Source organism: Oncorhynchus mykiss, chromosome 22 (assembly GCF_057628025.1).
Source record: "Oncorhynchus mykiss isolate SJ-2025 chromosome 22, ASM5762802v1, whole genome shotgun sequence".
Taxonomy (NCBI): Eukaryota; Metazoa; Chordata; class Actinopteri; order Salmoniformes; family Salmonidae; genus Oncorhynchus; species Oncorhynchus mykiss.
In genome coordinates this window covers 33,039,567-33,067,562 of record NC_143043.1, presented here as the reverse complement: position 1 = coordinate 33,067,562, position 27,996 = coordinate 33,039,567, and the positions used below count along the sequence as shown (strand labels likewise).

Below are 27,996 nucleotides of genomic sequence, written 5' to 3'. Positions count from 1 at the left end.
GCCTCATCGAAGAAGTCAACTACACGAAGAAGACGTACCTCCGGCTACTCAGTCAGCCCGCCTAGTCTATCAGCCCCCCGCTCTTTAATGTTAGTTAACCAGCTAGCCTAACATACAGTTGTTGTGGCTAACAAAGCTAATAAAAATTGATAGCGTGTACTGTAGATAGTTAGCTATCTCAGGGCTTGGCTTTAATACCGGCGAAGGCATAATAAGATAATTACTGTTGTTTATTCCTGTTACGATAAAATGGCGGAAAAGCCAGAGGCTGGAGACAGCGACGACGAGGTTGAAGATGTTTACGAAGTGGAGAGGATTATTGACATGCGAACGGAGGAGGTACAGTAACAAAGCAAGCTTGTTGTTAACTTAGCTAACTGAACGTTGCTGCTAGCTAACAAACTACACAATTTGACAATGACAAACACTAGGAACCCTTTTGTATTAAACTAAATAACGTTATATGGCTAGCTAACGCAGAGAAACGCTCAAATGTCCACGCACAGTTGACTGATGTATAAAATGAACAGTTTGCTAACTAGCCAACCGCAAAGGAAATGTCAATGGCTGCACAACTTTGCACAGGCATCCGACGCCCCCCTCTTTGCACGAATATTAAAGCTTGGCCAGACAGACTGGTGTTATTCTTTCATCCACTGGACTTCAGCCAGTCCCACTTGCAGAGACTTGCCAAATAGAACAAACCCTCCGTGTTAACGCGTGTACAACCAACTCGTAACTAGCTCTAACTGTCTAGTAGGCAGCTGCATAATTCTATCTTCTGCTGTCATCTTTGTTTTTGTTATGTTGGCCATGTATATCGACACTGTCTCTAGACATGTTCTATTTTCGAGCTAACTAAATACATTAGCAATGACGCTCCTTTTCCCACGGTACATAATACAATGGTACAGACCGTTCCTTTTCACGTGATGGTGTTCTACAATAATGAGTCGGCTTTCTTTGAGTTGTGGGTACAGCCAGGTGTCCTTGCAGAACATTACACTGGTCTCTTCTAGTTAGGTTGCACTGGTTATTCAGTGCCCACCGATTAACCATCAAACAGGCAAAGCATCAATACGGGGTGAACAAGTGGGAGTGAACAACAGGGGGAGTGAACAAGTGCACACTTTGGCGAAAAGGGGGTGGGAGGACTGGAGTTTGGCTAGGGTTTGTCTTCCCACTTGTCTGAGAACGGTTTACAAAATCCCCTGAGAATCAGACAGATGGCAACCACATTTCAGTCTGGTGAGATAACTGTACTACATACAGTACACCAGGGATCATCAACTAGATTCAGCCGCCGGCTGTTTTTTTATTGGTCAGGGGGCCGGAACATAATTACAAATCATTTGTAGACTGCAAATTGACCACAAGAAGCCCAAACAGATATGTTTGACTAATACATAATCATTCCTTACCTTTTTTACATTTGTATACCAGCACATCGTGTCTCTCTTATTATGCGTGGGAATACTTGAACTTATGTCCAACAAAAACATTTACACACGCATGATTTCTTTTCTCTAAAAACTTGGGGGGCCAAATAAAACCATCCGCAGGTCAGTTGGGGAACCCTGCACGACACCACAGAAGGGAGCTGCTGTGTTGCCACACAAGATGGACCAGAAGGCTCCTCTGCAGACAAACGTGTGTGTGAAATGGAGAGAGAACGGGAGAAAGAGAGGCTTGTCTGAGGCTTGTGTTTGTGATTGTCGCTCAATAGCGATTCAGTGAAATACCCAGCCCCAGCAAAGGCAAAGTTCCGGAGGGGAGGGCAATATTGGATGAGGAGGAGGGTTCTGTGTGTGTAGGGGGAGGTCTGGTGTCACTCACACAGCCAGTTCCTCTTATGTAACTGCTTTTGAGCTGAGGCATGAGAAAGGAAAACAAAGCCTCTGAGGAAGATGGACTGGGGAGAGAGAAACCTGACTCTTTAAAAAAAAAATAGTATTATTTATAATCCCAACCAGCCATGCACTGTGCTACAGTCACACTTGTACCGCACTTGAACCAGAACACATTATTCACATGATCCAAACAAGCAAAGTCTGTCAAATTGTCAGAGAACTCTGCAGCCCCTGTCCCTTATTCCATCTGACTGGAGCTCTCTGTTGTCCCAGTTCACTGGATAGGAGGGTGGGGACTGAAAATACTGGCTGTGTGCCATAGTGCTAGACACAGCCTTTCAACTGAATGTGTGTTTGTCTCAGACGGAGAGGTCTATGAGTAGGCATGGGTCAAATCAAATGTATTTGTCACTTGCTTTGTAGACAACAGGTGTAGACGAACAGTGCAATGCTAACATACGGGTCCGTTTCCAACAATGCAAAGTTAATACACAAGGAGTACCTGTACAGAGTCTATGTGCAGGGGTACAAGGTGAGTTAATATGTACACGTAGCAGGAAAATGTGATGCCGGACATTTGACTGGCAGCGTTTGAATTTAAGAAATGTACTGGACCCATATGCATTGGTTGCATAACCTGATTAGGGCGTGCACCCACGGTTCTCAGAATGACAAATCACATTTAATTTATGGTAATTCATCGTAACAGAACATGCAACTTGGATACAGCGGCGCGTGTCATTCTTACTGAATTTCGATGAGCAATTTGAAAATGTTAGAAGACGACATTGGCAGCGAGTCCATAAGGCTAGGGGAAGCTAAGCTTTCCTTAATGTACATTTAATTAAATTGCCAAAATGATATAGCCTAATTAGCTTACTCCTGTTTATACAGAAATAAATAAAATTTAAATAAGCTACTACACCAGAAAGCATGATTTGGTCACAGAAGATTATTAGCTTTATTTTAAATCGCATTGCCTACAGTCGGAAGGGCCCGCAGTTTGGGCAGAGCGTGCTGCAAATGCCGTATAGATGATTGTTGAGTTGCGACTGTCAGTGAAAAGTGGAGAGCCAGGCATATTGCAATATTTAAATATACAATCGCAGAAAAACTGTTTGGAAAACAAATGGCTATTGCTTTAAAGAGAAGACAATGAAGACTCCAATCTGTGTTTTAATGATCAAAATAATCAACTTAATTGAGCGAAAAGTATTGAATTTTATTAGCACCAGCGGAGAACATCGGCCATATCCCCGGTGAGTGTGCATATTCACTGTCTGGATTATTGTGTCGGTGCCCAATGATAAAGAGGGCATTAATATTCTCCATTAGGTTAGAGGGACGTCATATTGTATTTGTTATAGCCTACTCCAAGCCATTACACACAGCATTGAAGAGTTTTTTTGCCAACAGTGATTGAGTTAGGTTATCTAATCATCATATTAGGAATAGTAGGCTCTTACATAAGTCTGCATTTTTATGGTGAAAAGTTTCCCCAAAGCTTGAAATCCACACGCCGCCTATGTTAGAATAACTGCCCATATTTTTGGCTCCCGAGTGGTGCAGCAGTCAAAGGCACTGCATCTCAGTGCTAGAGGCGTCACTGCAGACCCTGGTTCGATCCCGGGCTGTATCACAACAGGCCGTGATCGTAAGTCCCATAGGGCGGAGCACAATTGCTCCAGCGTTATCCGGGTTAGGGGAGGTCGGGGTAGGCAGTAGTGGTCGACCGATTAATCGGAATGGCCGGTTAATTAGGGCCGATGTTATGAAAACTTAAAAATCAGTCATTTGCATTTTTGGATGCCGATTATGGCCGATTACATTGCACTCAGCATGTGTGTGTGGGGCAGGGTTTCCATTAGCCGGTAATAGGCGGCTTTTGTCAGATAAAAAAAAAATAATAGAAACGCCGATAAAATTGTCTCTGGCCAATTGTCCGGGAGAAAAATAAAAAATCCCATTGCGATTAGAATTTAAGCTATAAAGCCTGAGAAGGTGTGGTATATGGCCAATATACCACGGCTGGTTTGAGTCCTGAATGCTGATTGGCTGACAGCCGTGGTATATCAGACCGTATACCACAGATATGACAAAACATGTTCTTTTACTGCTCTAATTACGTTAGTAACCAGCTTATAATAGCAATAAGGCATTTTGCGGGTTAGTGGTATATGGCCAATATACCATGGCTAAGGGCTGTATCCAGGCACTCCGCTTTGCATCTTGTATATTAACAGCCCTTAGCTGTGTTATATTGGCCATATACCACACTCCCTCATGCCTCATTGCTTAATTAACCTATTAATTAATGGATATACCAGTCGATGTAAAAACGTGTGACTGTAAAAACGTGTGACTGGTAATGCTTATCGGTCTAGGTTAATTTGCATAATCTAGTGGAATTAAATTGCAGTTTGTGTTCAGTATTTGTGAATGATCCTATTAATCACACGTGCACAGCATACAGAGCCTTTGAGTGAAAAATCTGCTGCTGCCGCAGCATCTTGTGGTGCTTTCAAGGCAACTGGGAACTCGTGAAATACAAGGTGAAATCATGACGTCAGTGATCTTCAGTTCGGAAAGTTGAAGCTTTAGAAAGAGTCCAGAGTTCCCGAGTTAGAATTCCGAGTTGGAATTCCGAGTTGGATGAGAGTTTAAAATGATTTTCGGAGCTCGTTTTTTCCCCAGTTCCCAGTTAGTTGTCTTGAAAGCACTGAAGTCGGAAGTCGGAGATTTCTGAGTTCTCAGTTGTTTTGAACAGTGCATCAAATGGCAACGGAAGACAGGCTTCATCACCACGTCACACATCACTTTGCAATGAGCTGGAGGCGGTATGTATTTTGAAAAAGTACGTAATTGTTTGAAACCTGAACATTTTAATACATATGAGGCATGTCTTACCTTGCTTCAAAGTAGCGTATTAGATCTCCTTTCATTTTTTTAATGGATATTTTCATCTCACATGAAAATGCTTGCTTGTGCAGTGCCTATTTGACAACGATGTTTTCCCGCTAATTGCATTATGGAATGAACATTCTGTATATAATTGTTTTATGCTTATTGCACATTTATAAAGAAGACTACACAGCCAGTATAACAGTCTTTGGCCAAAATTCTGCTAGCTGACAAACTGAATCAATGTTCATTGATACTCCTGTTTTAGTAACATCTGCTCTGCGAGCAATTTGAAGAGTTGAGACATAAAAAGGGTATAATTAGAAAGGTTAACTTCACTATTATGGTAAAATAATGTCTCTGTTTCAGTGTCCATATGACTGTTTCTGTTGGACCAAACCGCTTGTCAGAGAGGAAGAAGTGATCTCTCATATTTGTTGTGACGGGCTTGTTGTGTGTGTGTGTGCGCAAACAGAGAAGATGACTGTTTCACTCCTGCCAAAATCTGTCCAAAATAAGCCCAAGTCATTGGGACAATGACTCCCGTTGTTAGAGCGGAGACATGAGCATGTTGTCATTTATATACAGATCTTTGGTGTAAATCGTAGGTGCACACAGCACAGAAGGAGCGAAGGAGACGAGATCAAAAATACAACACGAGAAGAAGCGGACATACAGTTGTAGTCGGAAGTTTACATACACTTAGGTTGGAGTAATTTAAAACTCGTTTTTCAACCGCTCCACAAATTTCTTGTTAATTAACAAACTATAGTTTTGGGAAGTCGGTTAGGACATCTACTTTGTGCATGACACAAGTAATTTTTCCAACAATTGTTTACAGACAGATTATTTCACTTATAATTCACTGTATCACAATTCCAGTGGGTCAGAAGTTTACATACACTGAGTTGACTGTGCCTTTAAACAGCTTGGAAAATTCCAGAAAATTATGCCATGGCGTTAGAAGCTTCTGATAGGCGAATTAACATAATTTGAGTCAATTGGGGGAGTTACCTGTGGGCAACACCTCAAACCTTCAAACTCATTGCCGCTTTGCTTGACATCATGGGAAAATAAAAAGTAATCAGCCAAGACCTCAGGAAGAAAAATTGTAGACCTCCACAAGTCTGGTTCATCCTTGGGAGCAATTTCCAAACAGCTAAATGTACCACGTTCATCTCTACAAACAATAGTACGTGAGTATAAACACCATGGGACCACGCAGCCGTCATACCGCTCAGGAAGGAGACGCATTCTGTCTCCTAGAGATGGAAGTACTTTGGTGCGAAAAGTGCAAATCAATCCCGGAACAACAGCAAAGGACCTTGTGAAGATACTGTAGGAAACAGGTACAGAAGTATCTATATCCACAGTAAAACGAGTCCTATATTGACATAACCTGAAAGGAAGCAAGGAAGAAGCCACTGCTCCAAAACCGCCATAAACAAGCCAGACTATGGTTTGCAACTGCACATGGGACAAAGATCGTACTTTTTGGAGAAATGTCCTCTGGTCTGATGAAACAAAAATAGAACTGTTTGGCCATAATGACCATCATTGTGTTTGGGGGGAAAAGGGGGAGGCTTGTAAGCCGAAGAACACCATCCCAACCGTGAAGCACAGGGGTGGCAGCATCATGTTGTGGGGGTGCTTTACTGCACAAAATAGATAGCATCACGAGGAAAGAAAATTATGTGGATATATTGAAGCAACATCTCAAGACATCAGTCAGGAAGTTAAAGCTTGGTCGCAAATTGGTCTTCTAAATGGACAATGACCCCAAGCATACTTCCAAAGTTGTGGCAAAATGGCTTAAGGACATAGTCAAGGTATTGGAGTGGCCATCACAAAGCCCTGACCTCAATCCTATAGAAAAGGTGTTGTCAGAACTGAAAAGGCGTGTGCAAGCAAGGAGGCCTACAAACCTGACTCAGTTACACAAGCTCTGTCAGGAGGAATGGGCCAAAATTCACCCAACTTATTGTGGGAAGCTTGTGGAAGGCTACCTGAAACGTTTGACCCAAGTAAAAACAATTTAAAGGCAATGCTAATACTAATTGAGTGCATGTAAACTTCTGACCCACTGGGATGCGATGAAAGAAATCAAAGCTGAAATAAATAATTCTCTCCTATTATTCTGACATTTCACATTCTTAAAATAAAGTGGTGATCCTAACTGACCTAAGACAGGTAATTTTTACTAGGATTAAATGTCAGGAATTGTGAAAAATGAGTTTAAATGTATTTGGTTAAGGTGTATGTAAACTTCCGATTTCAACTGTAAATACTCACACAAATGTGTTTTTTGCGATACAGACGTTTTGGAATATCACGCAAATACATAAATCCAAATGAATTTGCTATATCGCCAAACCCTAACAGTCAGTCAGTCTTCATTTTCTGCAATGAAAACATTTCCAGCAAGCATTCTCATATTGCTCTCACCCACATGTATTTGTCCTTGTCTTTAGGGGGAGGTCCTGTACCGCGTTCGCTGGAAGAACTACTCATCTGACGATGACACCTGGGAGCCTGAGGCCCACCTGGAGGATTGCAGGGAGGTGCTGCTGGGCTACAAGAGGGCTCTGGCAGAGGCTAAGGTCAAGAAAGACCAAGATGCTAAGAAGGGCATGGTAAGTCCTATCCAGGAGGATCATAGCCACCATAAGAAAGGCTTGGTGAGTCTAATTGCTGGGATGGAATGTTTTAGATTTTTCTGACTGACTGTTACACTAACTACACTGACAAAAATATAAACGCAAAGTGTTGTTATAAATGTAAAGTGTTGGTCCCGTGTTTCCTGAGCTGAAATAAGATCCCAAACATTTTTCAGATGCATTAAAAGATTATTTCTCTCCAATTTTGTGCACCAATTTGTTTCCCTGATAGTGAGCATTTCTCCTTTGCCAAGATAATCCTTCCACCTGACAGGTGTGGCATACCAAGAAGCTGATTAAACAGCATGCTCATTACACAGGTGCACCTTGTGCCGGGGACAATAAAAGGCCACTCTCAAATGTGCAGTTTTGTCACACAACACAATGCCACAGATGTCTCAAGTTTTGAGGGAGCGTTCAATTGGCATGTTGACTGTAGGAATGTCCACCAGAGCTTTTGCCAGAGAATGTAATGTTCATTTCTCTACCGTAAGACGCCTAATGTCGTTTTAGAGAATTTGGCAGTACGTCCAACCGGCCTCACATCCGCAGACCACTTGTAACCACGTTAGTCCAGGACCTGTTGGATCGTCTGAGACCAGCTGTCCGGACAGTTAATGAAACTGAGGAGTATTTCTGTCTCTAATAAAGCCTTTTTGTGGGGAAAAACTAATTCCGATTGGCTGGGCCTGGCTCCCCCAGTGGGTGGGCCTATGCCCTCCCAGGCCCAACCATGGCTACGCCCCTGCCCAGTCATGTGAAATCCATATATTAGGGCCTGATGAATGTATTTTAATTGGCTGTAACTCAGTAAAATCGTTGAAATTGTTGCATGTTGCGTTTATACTTTTGTTCAGTATACATTTGAGTAACTGATATCACTTTCTATGGCTGATGTGAATGTCCCATCTTCTCTGTAGAAGCTGCCCATGAAGAGTGATGTGTTCGATGCCGACTCTGACAGTGATAAAGACAAGCCCACAGACCTGCCTGTCAAGAAAAAGAAAAAGAAGAAGCCCCAAGAAGAAGAGGCACTTCCCTCGAAGGAGAAAAGGAAAAAGAAGAAAGACAAGCGCAAGGAGGACTTCAGGCCTCGTCCGGCACCAGAGTCTGATGAAGAGGAGCTTTCCCCTCCCCCGACCCCGGGCCGCAATACCAAGATGTCAGACTCCAAGAAGAGATTTGTTGAATCTGATGAGGAAGAAGCCCCCGTGCCCTCCAAGAAGCACAGGAAGGACAAGTCCAAGGAAGGAGGAAAGCATAGGAAAAAAGATAACATGGAGGAAGGGAAGAAGAAAAAGACAAAGAAGGATCAAAGGGGTGATCTGGAGTCCACTGAAGATGAGGCCACCGCCCCCCTGGAAGAGGAGCTTAGCGAGGGGCCGTCTGAGTCCCAGATGGATGATACCACACCAACTGAAAAGTCTCGCAATGATGACAAGCCCAAGATTAAGAAGGGAAAGTCAGACCTGAGGCTGCAGGGCATCAAGGACTTCCCTCAGGACAGGAAAGGCAAGAAGCCGGAAACTACTTCGCCCACGCTCTCCACAAGCGGCCTTGCAAAACTCAAGAGCCTCGCCTCCTTCAAGAGCCAGAGCCGGGATGAGCCCACACCAACCTCTGACTCCAGCGACACCCCAGCCCACGTCCACAAGAAGGCCAAGGGCAAAAGCCAGGAGGCAACTTCTGCACCACTGAAAATCCCCTCGTCCTCCTCTGGTGCAGGGGCCAGCACCAGCAAGGCCAGAGAGGAGGAGTCTAAAGAGGAAGTGGGCGGGGATAAGGAACCAGCCACCTCCACTAACCTGTTTGAGAAGTTCCTGCTGAACTGTGAGGCCAAGGACCGCGTTCCACGCAAACAGATGGTCCACCAGCCCACCCCTGCAGAGAACACTAAACCACTGAAGGTAAACCAAGCAGCTTTGCACTACATGCAGTGAGGTTAGTAAATCAACACTGGTGGTATAGCCAGCAGCAAGGCCCTCACTGTTAGGCTTTCAACACATCTTATGCTGCCTCAAGTAAAATCTTAAATATATTTCTGTAAAAATTTCAGCTCATAGGGAAAGTTGAGAAAAGGACCAAGCCGACAAAGGAGTCACCTGCTCGGAAGCCAGAGCCAGACAAGACCAAACATAAAGACGGTAAGAAGAGTTACAAGGTTCCATTGTAGAGGTGAACCGATTTAATCGGAATGGCTGATTAATTAGGGCCGATTTCAAGTTTTCATAACAATCGGAAATCAGTATTTTTGGGCGCCGATTTAAAAAAATAAAAATATAAAAAAATATAAAAAAAAATAAATAAATAAAAAAAATATAAACCTTTTTTTAAATTTATATATATATATATATATATATATATATATATATATATATATATATATATATATATATATATATATATATATATATATATATATATATATATATATATATATAAATTTAAAAAAAGGTTTTATACCTTTATTTAACTAGGAAAGTCAGTTAAGAACACATTCTTATTTTCAATGACGGCCTAGGAATGGTGGGTTAACTGCCTTGTTCAGGGGCAGAGCGACAGATTTTCACCTTGTCAGCTCGGGGGATCCAATCTTGCAACCGTACAGTTAACTAGTCCAACGCAATAACGACCTGCCTCTCTCTCGTTGCACTCCACAAGGAGACTGCCTGTTACGCGAATGCAGTAAGCCACGGTAAGTTGCTAGCTAGCATTAAACTTATCTTATAAAAAACAATCAATCATAATCACTAGTTAACTACAACTATGGTTGATGATATTTCTAGATATTAACTAGCGTGTCCTGCATATAATCTGACTGAGCATACAAGTATCTAAGTATCTGACTGAGCAGTGGTAGGCAGAAGCAGGCGCGTAAATATTCATTCAAACAGCACTTTCGGGCGTTTTGCCAGCAGCTCTTCGTTGTGCTTCAAGCATTGCGCTGTTTATGACTTCAAGCCTATCAACCCCCGTGATGAGGCTAGTGTAACCGACGTGAAATGGCTAGCTAGTTAGCGCGCGCTAATAGCGTTTCAAGCGTCACTCGCTCTGAGCCTTCTAGTAGTTGTTCCCCTTGCTCTGCATGGGTAACGCTGCTTCGATGGCGGATGTTGTCGTTGTGTTGCTGGTTCGAGCGAGGAGAGGGACGGAAGCTATAGTGTTACACTGGCAATACTAAAGTGCCTATAAGAACATCCAATAGTCAAAGGTTAATGAAATACAAATGGTATAGAGGGAAATAGTCCTATAATTCCTATAATAACTACAACCTAAAACTTCTTACCTGGGAATATTGAAGACTCATGTTAAAAGGAACCACCAACTTTCATATGTTCTCATGTTCTGAGCAAGGAACTGAAACGTTAGCTTTATTACATGGCACATATTGCACTTTCACTTTCTTCTCCAACACTTTGTTTTTGCATTATTTAAACCAAATTTAACATGTTTCATTATTTACTTGAGGCTAAATTGATTTTATTGATGTATTATATTAAGTTAAAATAAGTGTTCATTCAGTATTGTTGTAATTGTCATTATTACAAATACATGTATTTTTTAATCGTCCGATTAATCCGTATCGGCTTTTTGGTCCTCCAATAATCGGTATCGGTATCAGCGTTGAAAAATCATAATCAGTCGACCTCTATTCCATTGTTAAGCTTACACTATCTGGCAGGGGTGTGAAACGCATTCCATGGAGGGCCTAGTTAGTTGGTTTAAGTTTTTTTCCTTTCAATTAAGACCTAGACAACCAGGTAAGGAGTTCCTTACTAATTAGTGACCTTAATTCATCAATCAAGTACAAGGGAGAAGCAAAAACCCGCAGCAACTCAGCCCTCTGTAGAATGAGTTTGACAAGTGCTATAGGGCTTTCATTGAATTACCGATAAATGTAGTGGACGCAGCCACTACATAGTGACTCAACCAAGACGTTTTAACTGACATGATGCCTTTTGCGTATTCCACCTTTTGTTTATTTTCACTTAACTAACATTATTTGTTCCTCTCCTCTAATTAATAGCATTTCGGCCCAGTCAGAGCCCCACTGCTGTGGAGACTAGTGACAAGGCGGAGGCAGAGGATGAACCCGCCCAGAAGTCAAAGTTTGGTGGAGATGAACGTAGGGAGGATGCTCAACGCTTGGAGAGGAGGACCCAAGACGATGACAGAAGGAGGAGGAGGAGGGAAGACAGCGAGCCACGCCTCATCATCGCCTGCGACGACAATCAAGACGCCTTGGGGAGCGCCGACAAGTCTGGTACGCCACAACCATCTCACATGGAAAAGTCAACACACATACACACACTCAGTGTAGACATGCATCCATTACAAAAATACCATATTGCTTACACCTATCCTAGGGCTCTTACGTATTACCACCATACCGGCGGTCACGATTCATGACTGTTTAGTCACAGTAACTAGGCTTCTCCAAAACTGCTCTGATGCTGCTGATGGTCGTTAATAGCCCACCAAACTTTCTCACTGCCAGTCACTAATGGCCAGGTACTCAACGCTCTATTGTCCCTCTAATCACTATGACATCAATGTAATTGAAAATCTAATCAAACTCTTCGTGAGAGCACATGAACTCATGTTGCGGCAACATTTCTATAGGCTATGCAATTGTGTGAGAAAACAGAATTTTGATGGCAGCCTCTATTAAAAAGAGGAGGATCCCACCAGCTTTCTTTAAGCTAGGCCTACTATATTTATTTTTCTACTTTCCTAATATTAAGCACATTACTTTGCTTTACAACAGGAGTATAGCCTACCTGGCTTGCTTGAAAATGAACCGTGGGAAAAGCCTCCTCCATTCGCTATTTATGTTCCGACGGGTCCATGATAATTTCACACATATAATACTTATTATACACTACCGTTCAAAAGTTTGGGGTCACTTAGAAATGTCCTTGTTTTTGAAAGAAAATCACTTTTTTTGTCCATTAAAATAACATGAAATTGATCAGAAATACAGTGTAGACATTGTTAATGTTGTAAATGTCTATTGTAGCTGGAAAAGGCTGATTTTTTTTAAATGGATTATCTACAGAACCATTATCAGCAAACACCACTCCTGTGTTCCAATGGCATGTTGTGTTAGCTAATCCAAGTTTATAATTTTAAAAGGCTAACAGCTGAAAACTGTTGCGCTGATTTAAAGAAGCAATAAAATTGACATTTTTTAGACTAGTTGAGTGTCTGAGGCATAAGCATTTGTGGGTTGGATTACAGGCTCAAAATGGCCAGAAACAAAGAACTTTCTTCTGAAACTGTCTATTCTTGTTCTGAGAAATGAAGGCTATTCCATGTGAGAAATTGGCAAGAAACTGAAGATCTCGTACAACGCTGTGTACTACTCCCTTCACAGAACAGTGCAAACTGTCTCTAACAGTAGGAGTGGGAGGCCCAGGTGCACAATTGAGCAAGAGAACAAGTACATTAGAGTGTCTGGTGCCAATAAAATAGGATATACTGTTGTTCACTATATTAATTTGAGGATTTTGATAACTAAAATACATTAGTATTTTCACTTTCTTCTCTTTACAGCAATAACTATTTGCTTTCCAAACTATTTTCCTGTGATTGTATTTTGAAATATTGCAATGTCTGGTTTGGCCTCTTTTCAGACAGTCACAACTCAAAAATAATCTGCCCAAATTGCATACTGCCTTTCCTTCTGACTGAAGGAAATACTATTTAAAATAATCCACACCTTATTTTATTTTTTTAAAGAAGCTAATGATCCAAATCATGCTTTAGTAGCCTATTTTGAATGATTTTATTTCTGTGTGTAGACAGGAGTAGGCTAATTAGGCTATATAATTTGGGCAATTTACTTCAGGAAAAGCTTCCCCTAGTCTTATGGACATGCTGCCTATGCTTGCATATTAAAACGTAGCCGCATGTAACCTCCATTCGCAATTCGAGTGCAGGCTACTGATGACGTTGTTTTGCACACTCCCTCCGAAATCGTTTGGAGAAAATGTCCTATTTTATTTAGCTATGTTCAATTGTATTCTTTGTAGTATAAAATAATGCCACGGAATTCTAAGCAAATCTTGTCTGCTAAATGAGCTAGTGTAGCCCACAGCCATATGGCATAGCCAGATCAGGGCCTAACATCAGGACAACTCAGAATATGCTATTCTGTTCTTCTGAAATAGGCTACATTTTCTTCATATATTTCTTTAGACCTGTCTAAAATAAATAATGGATTTGTTGTGATGGTGTAGGCTATATTAAATTGATTTATTGACTTTTTAAAATGTGGATGTTCCAACTGTCTGCATTAGTGGCTTGTAGGCTATGCGTGGAAACCAGAAGATGCTAAACGTGTTTATTAGAATTAACGGTCAATGAGACCCGCAGTTGTTTGCATGACAATCATCATGGCCGCCACAGCACTACACCTATCCAATCCTTTCAGATCTAGGAGTAGGGGCTGTTTCTGGACAGAGGCCCTCCAAATGGCCATGTGAAATAATACTGATGTGGTTTGTGACTAACAGACAAAGGACAAGCCTCTCTTAACCTTGGAATGGACCTCAACTTGGACTGGATGACACTGGAGGACTTTCAGAAACATTTGAATGGAGAGGATGAGATTCTCTCTGCTCCACCGCTATCTCCCAGTAAGTGTCTACCATAAAATTAGAATACTAGAATGGGAATAAACATTCAAATGGTGGTATAAAAGGTCAGCCATTTTAGTCAGGGAGTTGGTCAACCATGGTTTGCCAGTGCTGTGATAAAAGCTAGCTAACAGACCAGTTTTAGAGGAATGATTACATTAATTTGACAAATTAACTGCCAATATGCCAACATTCCATTCAATCAATGCAGTCAATCTACAGCCATACACTGACTGAAATCAGTTGATTATACAACTTAGACAAGTTGTAAAAGTACTGATTATTGTATTTACATTTTTTAAATGTAACCTTTATTTAAGTAGGCAAGTCAGTTAAGAACAAATTCTTATTTACAATGACGGCCTACACCGGCCAAACCCGGATGACGCTGAGCCAATTGTGCGCCGCCCTATGGCACTCCCAATCATGGCTGTTTGTGATACAGCCTGGAATCGAACCAGGGTGTCTCTAGTGACGCCTCTAGCCCTGTTATATAATAGTACTGAGAAATGTATGGTCTGTTTACATATATTTTGGATGCTATTTATACAGAATATACAGTGCCTTGCGAAAGTATTCGGCCCCCTTGAACTTTGCGACCTTTTGCCACATTTCAGGCTTCAAACATGAAGATATAAAACTGTATTTTTTTGTGAAGACAACAACAAGTGGGACACAATCATGAAGTGGAAGGACATTTATTGGATATTTCAAACTTTTTTAACAAATCAAAAACTGAAAAATTGGGCGTGCAAAATTATTCAGCCCCTTTACTTTCAGTGCAGCAAACTCTCTCCAGAAGTTCAGTGAGGATCTCTGAATGATCCAATGTTGACCTAAATGACTAATGATGATAAATACAATCCACCTGTGTGTAATCAAGTCTCCGTATAAATGCACCTGCACTGTGATAGTCTCAGAGGTCCGTTAAAAGCGCAGAGAGCATCATGAAGAACAAGGAACACACCAGGCAGGTCCGAGATACTGTTGTGAAGAAGTTTAAAGCCGGATTTGGATACAAAAATATTTCACAAGCTTTAAACATCCCAAGGAGCACTGTGCCATTGATAATATTGAAATGGAAGGAGTATCAGACCACTGCAAATCTACCAAGACCTGGCCGTCCCTCTAAACTTTCAGCTCATACAAGGAGAAGACTGATCAGAGATGCAGCCAAGAGGCCCATGATCACTCTGGATGAACTGCAGAGATCTACAGCTGAGGTGGGAGACTCTGTCCATAGGACAACAATCAGTCGTATATTGCACAAATCTGGCCTTTTATGGAAGAGTGGCAAGAAGAAAGCCATTTCTTAAAGATATCCATAAAAAGTGTTGTTTTAAAGTTTGCCAAAAGCCACCTGGGAGACACACCAAACATGTGGAAGAAGGTGCTCTGGTCAGATGAAACCAAAATTGAACTTTTTGGCAACAATGCAAAACGTTATGTTTGGCGTAAAAGCAACACAGCTGAACACACCATCCCCACTGTCAAACATGGTGGTGGCAGCATCATGGTTTGGGCCTGCTTTTCTTCAGCAGGGACAGGGAAGATGGTTAAAATTGATGGGAAGATGGATGGAGCCAAATACAGGACCATTCTGGAAGAAAACCTGATGGAGTCTGCAAAAGACCTGAGACTGGGACGGAGATTTGTCTTCCAACAAGACAATGATCCAAAACATAAAGCAAAATCTACAATGGAATGGTTCAAAAATGAACATATCCAGGTGTTAGAATGGCCAAGTCAAAGTCCAGACCTGAATCCAATCGAGAATCTGTGGAAAGAACTGAAAACTGCTGTTCACAAATGCTCTCCATCCAACCTCTCTGAGCTCGAGCTGTTTTGCAAGGAGGAATGGGAAAAAATGTCAGTCTCTCGATGTGCAAAACTGATAGAGACATACCCCAAGCGACTTACAGCTGTAATCGCAGCAAAAGGTGGCGCTACAAAGTATTAACTTAAGGGGGCTGAATAATTTTGCAAGCCCAATTTTTCAGTTTTTGATTTGTTAAAAAAGTTTGAAATATCCAATAAATGTCCTTCCACTTCATGATTGTGTCCCACTTGTTGTTGATTCTTCACAAAAAAATACAGTTTTATATCTTTGTTTGAAGCCTGAAATGTGGCAAAAGGTCGCAAAGTTCAAGGGGGCCGAATACTTTCGCAAGGCACTGTATGTATAAAACCCCTATAAACTATTTATAATTATATGACAAAATTTTAGGTTGACACTAATTCTGTTACACAATTTCTGATATACAGTTGAAGTCGGAAGTTTACATGCACTTTAGCCAAATACATTTAAACTCAGTTTTTCACAATTCCTGACATTGAATCCTAGTAAAAATTCCCTGTCTTAGGGCAGTTAGAATCACCACTTTTTTTTTTAAGAACAAGCTTCCCACAATAAGTTGGGTGAATTTTAGCCCATTCCTCCTGACGGAGCTGGTGTAACTGAGTCAGGTTTGTAGGCCTCCTTGCATAACGATGGTCATTATAGCCAAAAAATCTGTGTTTGTTTCATCAGACCAGAGGACATTTCTCCAAAAAGTATGATCTTTGTCCCCATGTGCAGTTACAAACCGTAGTCTGGCTTGTTTAATGGCGATTCTGGAATGGTGGCTTCTTCCTTGCTGAGCGGCCTTTCAGGTTATGTTGATATAGGGACTCATTTTACTGTGGATATAGATACTTTTGTACCTGTTTCCTCCAGCATCTTCACAAGGTCCTTTGCTGTCGTTCTGGGATTGATTTGCGCTTTTCGCACCAAAGTACGTTCATCTCTAGGAGACAGAACGCGTCTCCTTCCTGAGCGGTATGACGGCTGCGTGGTCCCATGGTGTTTATACTTGCGTACTATTGTTTGTACAGATGAATGTGGTACCTTCAGCCGTTTGGAAAATGCACAAAGTAGATGTCCTAACTGACTTGCCAAAACTATAGTTTGTTAACAAGAAATTTGTGGAGTGTTTGAAAAACGAGTTTTAATGACTCCACCCTAAGTGTATGTAAACGTCTGACTTCAACTGTATCACATGCCTTTTATTTTCCTGCATAAATAAAATCTGGATTATTCCTCTACTGCCATTAATTCCAATTAGACTGGTTTGGATTTGCCATTTTCACCCCATTCTGGAACTTTGAGGGTTTATGACACAACCCCTCTAGTAAGTTAGTTTAATATGTTGTCTTACCCTCTCTCTCATGTTTTCCCAGATGTCTCTCAACACCGGTTGTACGTGAACCGCTCGCTTCCACACACTATGTACATAGATGTAGACAACTACTGATGTGAATCTGTGTGTCCCTCAGGTGAGCTGCGGGATGCAGTGAAAAGCGGGGATTACATGTCTGTGAAACTTGCACTCAATTCCAAAGAGGATTACAATCTAGACCAGGAGGTACGTTCTGTGTTCTAAATAATATTTTTAGCCCAATCCCAGAGTACCTGTCACCGGCATTCTCCTCCCTGCTTCCCTCCTGTCTTTGGGGATCCCCAACTGTTCCACATATTTATTCAGCACTAACTTTTCACAACTAGTCAAATAAAGATGTTTAACTTTAGTTAAAGTAGCCTATGTGTGTGGTCATACTTGTGAGTTCATTCAAATGAGGACACTCTTCTCACAAGCTTTAGCCTGGTTCTTGGGTTTTGAAACGTTTACATACATTAACCAACTTGGGTGACAACAGATCCGCTTTTAAAGTTTACGTTAACTATTGGATTTACACTACCGGTCAAAAGTTTTAGAACACCTACTCATTCAAGGGTTTTTATTTTATTTCTACTATTTTCTACATTGTAGAGAAATAGTGAAGACATCAAATCTATGGAATAAGACATGGAATCATGTAGTAACCAAAAAAGTGTTAAACAAATCAAAATAGATCTTATATTTGAGATTCTTCAAATAGTCACCCTTTGCCTTGATGACAGGCAGTTAAATTAACAGGTGTACCTTCTTAACAGTTAATTTGTGGAATTTCTTTCCTTCTTAATTAAACTTCTTAGGGATCGATATGACAACAGCCAGTGAAAGTGCAGGGCGCCAAATTCAAAACAATAAATCTCATAATTAAAATTCCTCGAACATACATGTATCTTATACCGTTTAAAAGGTAATCTTGTTGTTAATCCCACCACAGTGTCCGATTTCAAACAGCGAAAGCACCACAAACAATTGTTAGGTCACCACCAACTCACAGAAAAATTCTGCCATTTATCCAGCCAAAGAGAGGAGTCACAAAAAGCACAAAGAGATAAAATTAATCACTAACATTTGATGATCTTCATTAGATGACACTCATAGGACTTCATGTTACACAATACATTTATGTTTTGTTTGATAAAGTTCATATTTATATAAAAAAATCTCAGTATACATTGGCGCGTTACGTTCACTAGTTCCAAAAACATCCGGTGATATTGCAGAAAGCCACATCATTTTACAGAAATACTCATTATAAATGTTGATAAATATAATTGTTAGACATGGAAATATAGATATACCTCTCCTTAACCTTTTTGGGATAGGGGGCAGCATTTTCACTTTTGGATGAATAGTGTGCCCAGAGTGCTAATATATGCATATTATTATTATTATTATTATCATTATTATTGGACAGAAAACATTCTGAAGTTTCTAAAACTGTTTGAATGATGTCTGTGAGTATATCAGAACTCATATGGCAGGCGAAAACCTGAGAAAAATCCAACCAGAAAGTGGGACATCCTGAGGTTTGTAGTTTTTCAAAGCTTGGCCTACCGAAAACACATTGAGATATGGATGAGGTTGCACTACCTAGGGCTTCCACTAGATGGCAACCGTCTTTTGAAACTTGAATGAGGATTCTACTATAAAGGAGGGGCTCATGGGACCTCTGAGTCTGTGGTCTGGCAGAGAGCCTTGGTCTCATGACGCGCGCTCCCGACAGAGTTACCTCTCGTTCCAGTGCTTCTCTGAAGCCAAAGGAATTCTCTGGTTGGAACATTATTGATGTTTTATGTTAAAAACATCCTAACTATTGATTCTGTACATCGTTTGACATGTTTCGAAAGGACTGTAATGGAACTTTTCGAGTTTTTGTCTGGATGAAATGCTCGCGCCTCATGAAGATGGATTACTAGGCTGAACACGCTAACAACAAGTGGCTATTTGGACATAAATTATGGAACTTTTATGGAACAAATCAGTCATTTATTGTCAAACTGGGATTCCTGGGAGTGCCTTCTGATGAAGATCATCAAAGGTAAGTGAATATTTATGGTGTTGTTTCTAACTTGGTTGTTTCCAAAATGGCGGATATTCCTCTGGCTGTTTTGGGTTCTGAGCGCCGTTCTCAGATTAGGCTTTTTCCGTAAAGTTTTTTTGAAATCTGACACAGCGGTTACATTAAGTCTATCTTTAATTCTGTGAATAACACTATCTTTTATCAATGTTTATTATGAGTATTTCTGCAACATCACCGGAAGTTTTGGAATCAAACATTACTGCACGTAAGGCGCCAATGTAAACTAAGATTTTTTAAAAATAAATATGCACATTATCGAACAAAACATACATGTATTGTGTAACATGATGTCCTATGAGTGTCATCTGATGAGGATCATCAAAGGTTAGTGTTAATTTGATCTATATTTCTGCTTTTTGTGACTCCTATCTTTGGCTGGAAAAATGGCTGTGTGTTTTTCAACTTGGCGGTGATCTGACATAATCATATGTTGTGCTTTAGCTGTAAAGCATTTTTGAAATCGGACAAGGGTAGATTAACAAGATGTTTATATTTCATTAGCTGTATTGGACTTGTTAATGTGTGAAAGGTATTTCTAAAAAGTATTTTTGAATTTCGCGTGCTGCCTTTTCAGCGGAAAGTTGTCGAGGGGTTCCGCTAGAAAGGTTAATGCAACCGCTGTGTCAGATTTCAAAAAACCTTACGGAAAAAGCAAACCATGCAATAATCTGAGACAGCGCTCAGAAAAAGAAAAATCTGCCATGTTGGAGTCAACAGAAATCAGAAATAACATTATAAATATTCCCTTATCTTTGACAATCTTCATCAGCATGCACTCCCAGGGATCCTAGTTCCACAATAAATGCTTGATTTGTTCGATAATGTCCATTATTTATGTCCAAGTAGCTACTTTTGTTTTACACATATCCAAACGCTCGTGCAGGTCCATCCGAACGTCGGACGAAAAGTTATATTACAGGTCGAAGAAACTTGTCAAACTAAGTATAGAATCAATCTTTAGGATGTTGTTATCATAAAAGTTCAATAACGTTCCAACCGGAGAATTCCATTGTCTGTAGGAAAGCCATGGAACGCAGGTCGCTATCATGTGAAATGCGCGTGACCAGGACCTGGCTCTCTGCCAGACCACTGACTCAATGAGCTCCCATCCGGCTCCACAACACAGAAGCCTCATTCAAGTTTTTAAAGACGGTTGACATCTAGTGGAAGCCCAAGGAAGTGCAACTTTATCCATATCCCACTGTGTATTCAATAAGGGCTGGGTTGAAAATTGACCAACTTCAGATTTCCCATTTCCTGTTGGGATTTCTTCTCAGGGTTTTTGCCTGCCATATGAGTTCTGTTATACTCACAGACATCATTCAAACAGTTCTAGAAACGTCAGTGTTTTTTATCCAATACTACTAATAATATGCATATATTAGCAACTGGGATTGAGGAGCAGGCCGTTTACTCTGGGCACCTTTCATCCAAGCTACTCAATACTGCCCCTGCAGCCATAAGAAGTTTTAATGCATTTGAGCCAATGGTTGTGTTGTGACAAGGTAGGGGGATATACAGAAGATAGCCCTATTTGTTAAAAGACCAAGTCCATATTATGGCAAGAACAGCTCAAATAAGCAAAGAGAAATGACAGTTCATTACCTTCAGACATGAAGGTCAGTCAATATGGAACATTTCAATAACTTTTAATGTTTCTTCAAGTGCAGTCGCAAAACCCATCAAGCGCTGTGATGAAACTGGCTCTCATGAGGACCTCCACAGGAATGGAAGACCCAGAGTTACCAGCCTTGGAAATTGCAGCCCAAGTAAATACCTCAAGTTCAAGTAAGACACATCTCAACATCAACTGTTCAGAGGAGACTGCGTGAATCAGGCCTACATGGTCAAATTGCTGCACAGAAACCACTACTAAAGGACACCAATAAGAAGAGACTTGCTTGGGTCAAGAAACACGGGAAATGGACATTAGACTGGTGGAAATCGGTCCTTTGGTCTGATGAGTCCAAATTGGGGAGATTTTTTGGTTCCAACCGCCGTGTCTTTGTGAGACGTGGTGTGGGTGAACAGATGATCTCTGCATGTGTATTTCCCACCGTAAAGCATGGAGGAGGTGTTATGGTGTGAAGGTGCTTTGCTGTTGACACTGTCTGTGATTTATTTATAATTCAAGGCACACTTAACCAGCATTCTGCAGTAATACGCCGTCCAATCTGGTGTGGCCTTAGTCCCACTATCATTTGTTTTTCAACAGGACAATGACCCAATACACCTCCAAGCTGTGTAAGGGCTATTTGACCAAGAAGGAAAGTGATGGAGTGTTGCATCAGATGACCTGGCCTCCACAATCCCCTGACCTCAACCAAATTGAGACGGTTTGGGTGTGAGTCAGACCGCAGAGTGAAGGAAAAGCAGCCAACAAGTGCTCAGCATATGCAAGAACTCCTTCAAGACTGTTGGAAAAGCATTCCAGGTGAAGCTGGTTGAGAGTGCCAAGAGTGTGCAACGCTGTCATTCAGGCAAAGGGTTGAAGAATCTCAAATATAAAATATACACTGCTCAAAAAATAACACATCCTACACTAAAATAACATCTTAGATCTGAATGAATGAAATATTCTTAAGTACTTTTTTCTTTACATAGTTGAATGTGCTGACAACAAAATGGATTTGGAATCACACTCAAAATTAAAGTAGAAAACCACACTACAGGCTGATCCAACTTTGATGTAATGTCCTTAAAACAAGTCAAAATGAGGCTCAGTAGTGTGTTTGGCCTCCACGTGCCTGTATGACCTCCCTACAACACCTGGGCATGCTTCTGATGAGGTGGTGGGTGGTCTCCTGAGGGATCTCCTCCCAGACCTGGACTAAAGCATCCGCCAACTCCTGGACAGTCTGTGGTGCAATGTGGCGTTGGTGGATGGAGCAAGACATGTTGTCCCAGATGTGCTCAATTGGATTCAGGTCTGGGGAACGGGCGGGCCAGTCCATAGCATCAATGCCTTCCTCTTGCAGGAACTGCTGACACACACACTCACATACATGAGGTCTAGCATTGTCTTGCATTAGGAGGAACCCAGGGCCAACCGCACCAGCATATGGTCTCACAAGGGGTCTGAGGATCTCATCTCAGTACCTAATGGCAGTCAGGCTACGTCTGGCAAGCACATGGAGCACATATGAGTCCCCAAAATAAATGCCACCCCACACCATGACTGACCCACCGCCAAACCGGTCATGCTGGAGGATGTTGCAGGCAGCAGAACGTTCTCCACGGCGTCTCCAGACTGTCACGTGCTCAGTGTGAACCTGCTTTCATCTGTGAAGAGCACAGGGCGCCAGTGCCGAATTTGTCACTCTTGGTTTTCTCTGGCAAATGCCAAACATCCTGCACGGTATTGGGCTGTAAGCACAACCCCCACCTGTGGACATCGGGCCCTCATACCACCGTCATGGAGTCTGTTTCTGACCGTTTGAGCAGACACATGCACATTTGTGGCCTGCTGGAGGTCATTTTGTAGGGCTCTGGCAGTGCTCCTCCTGCTCCTCCTTGCACAAAGGTGGAGGTAGCGGTCCTGCTGCTGGGTTGTTGCCCTCCTACGGCCTCCTCCACGTCTCCTGATGTACTGGCCTGTCTCCTGGTAGCGCCTCCATGCTCTGGACACTACGCTGACAGACACAGCAAACCTTCTTACCACAGCTCGCATTGATGTGCCATCCTGGATGAGCTGCACTACCTGAGCCACTTGTGTGGGTTGTAGACTCCGTCTCATGCTACCACTAGAGTGAAAGCGCCGCCAGCATTCAAAAGTGACCAAAACATCAGCCAGGAAGCATAGGAACTGAGAAGTAGTCTGTGGTTACCACCTGCAGAACCACTCCTTTATTGGGGGTGTCTTGCTAATTGCCTATAATTTCCACCTGTTGTCTATTCCATTTGCACAACAGCATGTGAAATTTATTGTCAATCGGTGTTGCTTCCTAAGTGGACAGTTTGATTTCACAGAAGTGTGATTGACTTGGAGTTACATTGTGTTGTTTAAGTGTTCCCTTTTTTTTTTTTTTGAGCAGTGTATTTTGATTTGTTTAACACTTTTTTTTGTTGGTTACTACATGATTCCATATGTGTTATTTCAGAGTTTTGATGTCGTCGCTATTATTCTACAATGTAGAAAATAGTAAAAGAAAGAAAAATGCTTGAATGAGTAGGTGGTCTAAAACTTTTGACCGGTAGTGTATATAAGTGTCATAATGCATTACTCAATTAAAACCACTATGTAACTTCTATTCCATAAATGACTGGAAGGTCAGTAGGAATGACTGTGAATGAAAGTTACAGATTGCTGCTTTTAATTACATTTGTGCATAAGTGTAGAACTTTTTTTCATTTTGCAAGTCTCGTTCAAACATGGATACAACTTGATCAACTTATCCACTCTGATCAAGTTATAATGCAGTTTAATAATTAAACATTGCACGTGAGAGCCAGTAATGGCATGCAGAGGTTGAATACCAGGACATCGATTGCGAGGAGAGAATACGACTGCAATACCAGCTGACTGCATCCATTGAGGACCAGTGAGCCAACAAAGGTAAGCAGATTATGCCATTAAACTACTCCGTTATTAATTTAGCCTAATGGATCTACAGATGGTTTTGTAAAGATGTTTGAAGCTTGAATAGGAAAATACAGTTTTAAATTGTTTATTGCATTGGTATAAAAAAAAAATGTCCATCATACTTCATAAATTGTTGTTCCAACTTGATGCCTGGAAATTAATAAATCCAAGCTTTACATTGATTTGAATGTTTTTTTGAGTGATTTTTGCATTTCTAGAGTGATCTAAGGCGGTTATGATCTTCTCATTTACAGACAATGGACATGATGAGCAAAAGGTTAGTTCACAAGAAGCTATAAAATACAACCTTTGCCTCAGGTACAGTAATGCCTTCAGAAAAGTATTCTTGTACCACCGCAGAGCGTGTAAAAATGCTGCTGCGTTTCACTCATCATTATCGACAACAACGAATAGCCCCAAGCTAAAAGGAAAAACAGTTTATTGAGTCAATCATTACAATATTGGTAACACATTTCAGCTTTTGCCATACTGTTGTCTTTGTGTACAATATAAATAATATTAATAGATCAAAGCCTTTGTTCACCATTTTAACAAACTACTGCCATAAGCATGTATTCTGTGGAAAAGCCTTTCTTTACCGTTTCAAATGTACCACTGTTTAACATCTACCATTTTAACAAAACATTTATTTACAAATGACAGGTTACTAATACTTGCCCAGTTACAGTATGCTTTTGTTTGGGTTGTTAATTATAGTCTTCTTTACTTGATGTGCAATTATAAGGACACAATAGTATTATTACGGTCCAATCAGTGTTTTTAAGGACACTTTCATATAAATGTAGTACCCTCCTGCTTTTAAGAGAATGGAAAGAATTATATTTCTCAAACTTACTGCTGCAACTGGTACCTGTTGGGCAAGTACCAGAATTAAGTTGGAAGCTGGGTTTGTTTTTCATTTTCATAGGCTTCCAAACGCTTTAGGATCTTATTCCGGTCTTATTTGTGAAAACACACACACATCACCCCCCATTTGCATGTAACAAAATACAGAATATATGGAGAATTAGAAATAAAGTCACTGGCTAAATGTAGGGCTAGTTGCATGGCATTTTTATTTTCTGTACCTTCCTGGTCTCCATGCAGCATCTCATCTGACATCACAATATTAATTCCTCGTCAGACATATTTACAATGTGAAAACGGTGTAGTTCGCTGCTTAATACAATAAAGCCATAAACTGTTCCTTGAATGAGTCACATGTGGTTTTTATTATGGAAGAATTCAAAGTCTACATGGTTTGGTGCTGTGTAACCATTGCATTGATTCTCGCTTGACTGTGATTAAGGTTTGAGAGCATTGTTGAGGGGCTCCTAGGCAATCATTTGAATGACTCACAATGTGTACCGCACGTGTGTTTTTAATGAGCAATACTATGTGGGTTTCACCCGTATGAAACGGGTCAGAGGACCCCAGATGTCTAGTATGATAGTATAGTTAACCAAATTACTCTTTGCCATAAGTTAAATACTAACTTGCAAAATCTTTGAAGCTACTTGTGCTCCCCCCCCCCCCCCCCCCCCCAAGTTTTACGTCCCACTTTTCATACATTTTAAACAAAATGCATCATAAGGTCTTCTGAATCTTACGTTTACTTGTTCTTTTACAGGCATGCACTGTTGAACAGAAGAGTTTAAGTGGCAAAGAGAAGCATTTAAATGAGGAAAAGAAGAGTTTAAGTGATAATGAAGAGAGGCCTTTATGTGCAGCAGATAATCCTCGCCGCAGAGGAAATCCTCACCGTGAGAGGAGTCCTCTATACAAAGGGAATCATTTACACAAACAAGAGAATCCTTCACACGATGAAGAGAATCCTTCACGCAATGAAGAGAATACTTCATGTGATGTGGTGCAGACTTTATGTGACATGGAGAGAGCTTTATGTGACATAAAGAATTGTGCTGAAGAGAGCAGTTCAAGTGACGACGAGAACAGTTCAGGTGATGAGGTAGAAGGACAAAGACTGGATTCAAATGTCCCTAGTGGGTCAGATCCTCTTCCATCTAAAGCAGAAAGCTCCTGCGATAATAATGTGTCTGAGCAGTCCCTTCAAAAAACCTCACAAGCTAAAAAACCTTCCCGCAAAAAATGTGTGCCACGGAAAGGTACGAGGTCAAACTTACGTTCTAGCACAAAAATGACAGTCAGCACATGTAGTATGACAGATGATGGTAAAAGAAAATGGGACAAAAAGTACTTCTGCCTGTATTGCAATGAACCACACCACAAAATTGCAAGACATTTAGAAAGGATGCACGCAGAAGAAGCAGCTGTCGCTCATGCTATCAGCTTCCCCAAACTCTCCAAAATCAGGTCTCTCTTGCTTGACCAACTCCGTAACAAAGGCAACTATCTACACAACTTGGAAGTTCTTCAAAGTGGAGATGGAGAAATTGTCACAAAGAAAAGACCCTCTTACAATGGTGTTTCTGTGCGTGACTACCTGCCCTGCCAACACTGCTTAGCTTTTTTCAACAAAATAGATTTATGGAAGCATGAGGGCTCATGTAAAGCCAGAAAAGGACCAGATGAAAAGAGGGGAGGAAAAAGAGTGCGGGTCCAGGCTGCGTCCTCTCGACTTCTTCCATTGCCTGTCTACTCTACTGGAGGATGTGAAGAAATAATACACAATATGAATCAAGATGACATTCAATGCCACATCAAAAATGATCCCCTGATATGTAAATATGGCAATGCATTATCTGCAAAGCATGGCCATGCCAAGTCACAGTTTACTTATATTAGTTCAAAAATGAGAGAATTGGCTAGATTTGTACTTACTGTAAATGAGATGGACTGTGGTGTCCAATATCTGCATGAAGTATGTGTACCATCCAAATTTAAATTGGCTGTTCATGCTGCCAGGAAAATGAGTGGTCATGACCCTACCTCTGACAGGTACAAGACCCCATCTCTTGCTTTAAAGATTGGCTATTCCTTGAAAAGAGCTACTGAAATAGCTTTTGGGGAGAGTCGTATGACAGAGGACCGTGAGGCAGAGGCACAAGCCAAAAGATTCATTGAGCTGCTTGAAAACAATTGGAATAACTGTTTTTCCGGTCTGTCCCTGAGTGATGTCCCTCAGTGTGATGAAGTTGATGTGTCTTCACTAACTGAGGATTTGATTAAACTTCAGAAGTTTCTCAAGGTTGCAGAGGACACAGCAAAGAGAGAATTGCTCGAGAGCCCCACCAACGCTGCCTGGAAAAAGCTAAATGAAACTCTTCTTGCCGAAATAGCTCTCTTCAACAGAAAAAGGACAGGAGAGGTTGCGAAAATGCTGTTGGAAACGTACACAAACAGAAAGAAATCTCCAGCTAGTGCAGACATTTTCAATAGCCTCTCAAGGCTGGAACAGGAGCTTGGTGACGACAAACTAACCAGGGTGGAAATAGAAGGCAAAAATGGTAGAACAATGCCGGTCCTACTAACGGCAAGGATGATCTCATCTCTTGAGATCCTAATTGGAAACAGAGACAAAGTTGGTGTGTCAAAGGACAACCCTTATGTCTTTGCACGGAGCCCAGATGCAGCAAGCTACGTCAGAGGGTCTGACTGTTTGAGGAAATTTGCACGTGCGTGTGATGCAAAGAATCCTGAAAGTCTGATCCATGCTACAGTGAGGAAAGAGGTTGCTATCCATTGCCAAATTCTGAACTTAAATGAAAGTGAATTGGATCAGGTGGCAAAATTATTGGGACATGACACCCAGGTCCACAAAGAGTACTACAGACTGTCTGAAAACGCAGCACATCTAGCAGAAATCAGCAAATTGCTGCTTGCAATGGATCAGGTTCCAGTGGTAATTCCAGGGCCATCTGAGGAAAGGATTGTTTCACCTACATATGGTGAGTATCAGTTGCTTTGGAGAGTATTTGGACAACATTTTCATTTTGTTTCAAGGGTTAAATGTTCAGTCGAAAAATCCCAATTAAAGATGTTTTGTGCCATTTTCCATTTTTGCTAGATCTACATTTTTGAGAAGCTTGCAACTTATTACCCTATAGTATTTGCTCTGTTCCTCTAAACAATATATAATAATGGCACAT

At 41.2% G+C, this 27,996-nt stretch overlaps 1 protein-coding gene across 6 annotated transcripts in view; it reads left to right on the top strand.

Moving 5' to 3' along the window:
• Positions 1–27,996, top strand: part of LOC110501686 (M-phase phosphoprotein 8) — a 40,190-nt gene continuing 12,194 nt past the window's right edge. The window contains exons 1-8 of one of the 6 annotated variants that reach the window (XM_021579419.3): positions 1–339; positions 7,223–7,384; positions 8,329–9,315; positions 9,465–9,552; positions 11,436–11,672; positions 13,927–14,049; positions 17,365–17,453; positions 25,557–27,795. In XM_021579419.3, coding sequence (XP_021435094.2) covers positions 250–339; positions 7,223–7,384; positions 8,329–9,315; positions 9,465–9,552; positions 11,436–11,672; positions 13,927–14,049; positions 17,365–17,453; positions 25,557–27,795 — 4,015 coding nt within the window. In that variant the 5' untranslated portion in view covers positions 1–249. Of the gene's footprint in view, positions 340–7,222; positions 7,430–8,328; positions 9,316–9,464; positions 9,553–11,435; positions 11,673–13,926; positions 14,050–17,364; positions 17,454–21,976; positions 23,900–24,045; positions 24,204–25,556; positions 27,796–27,996 lie in introns of those variants that run through there. The other 5 variants (XM_021579418.3, XM_090215884.1, XM_021579422.3 and 2 more) reach the window with 5 other exon arrangements.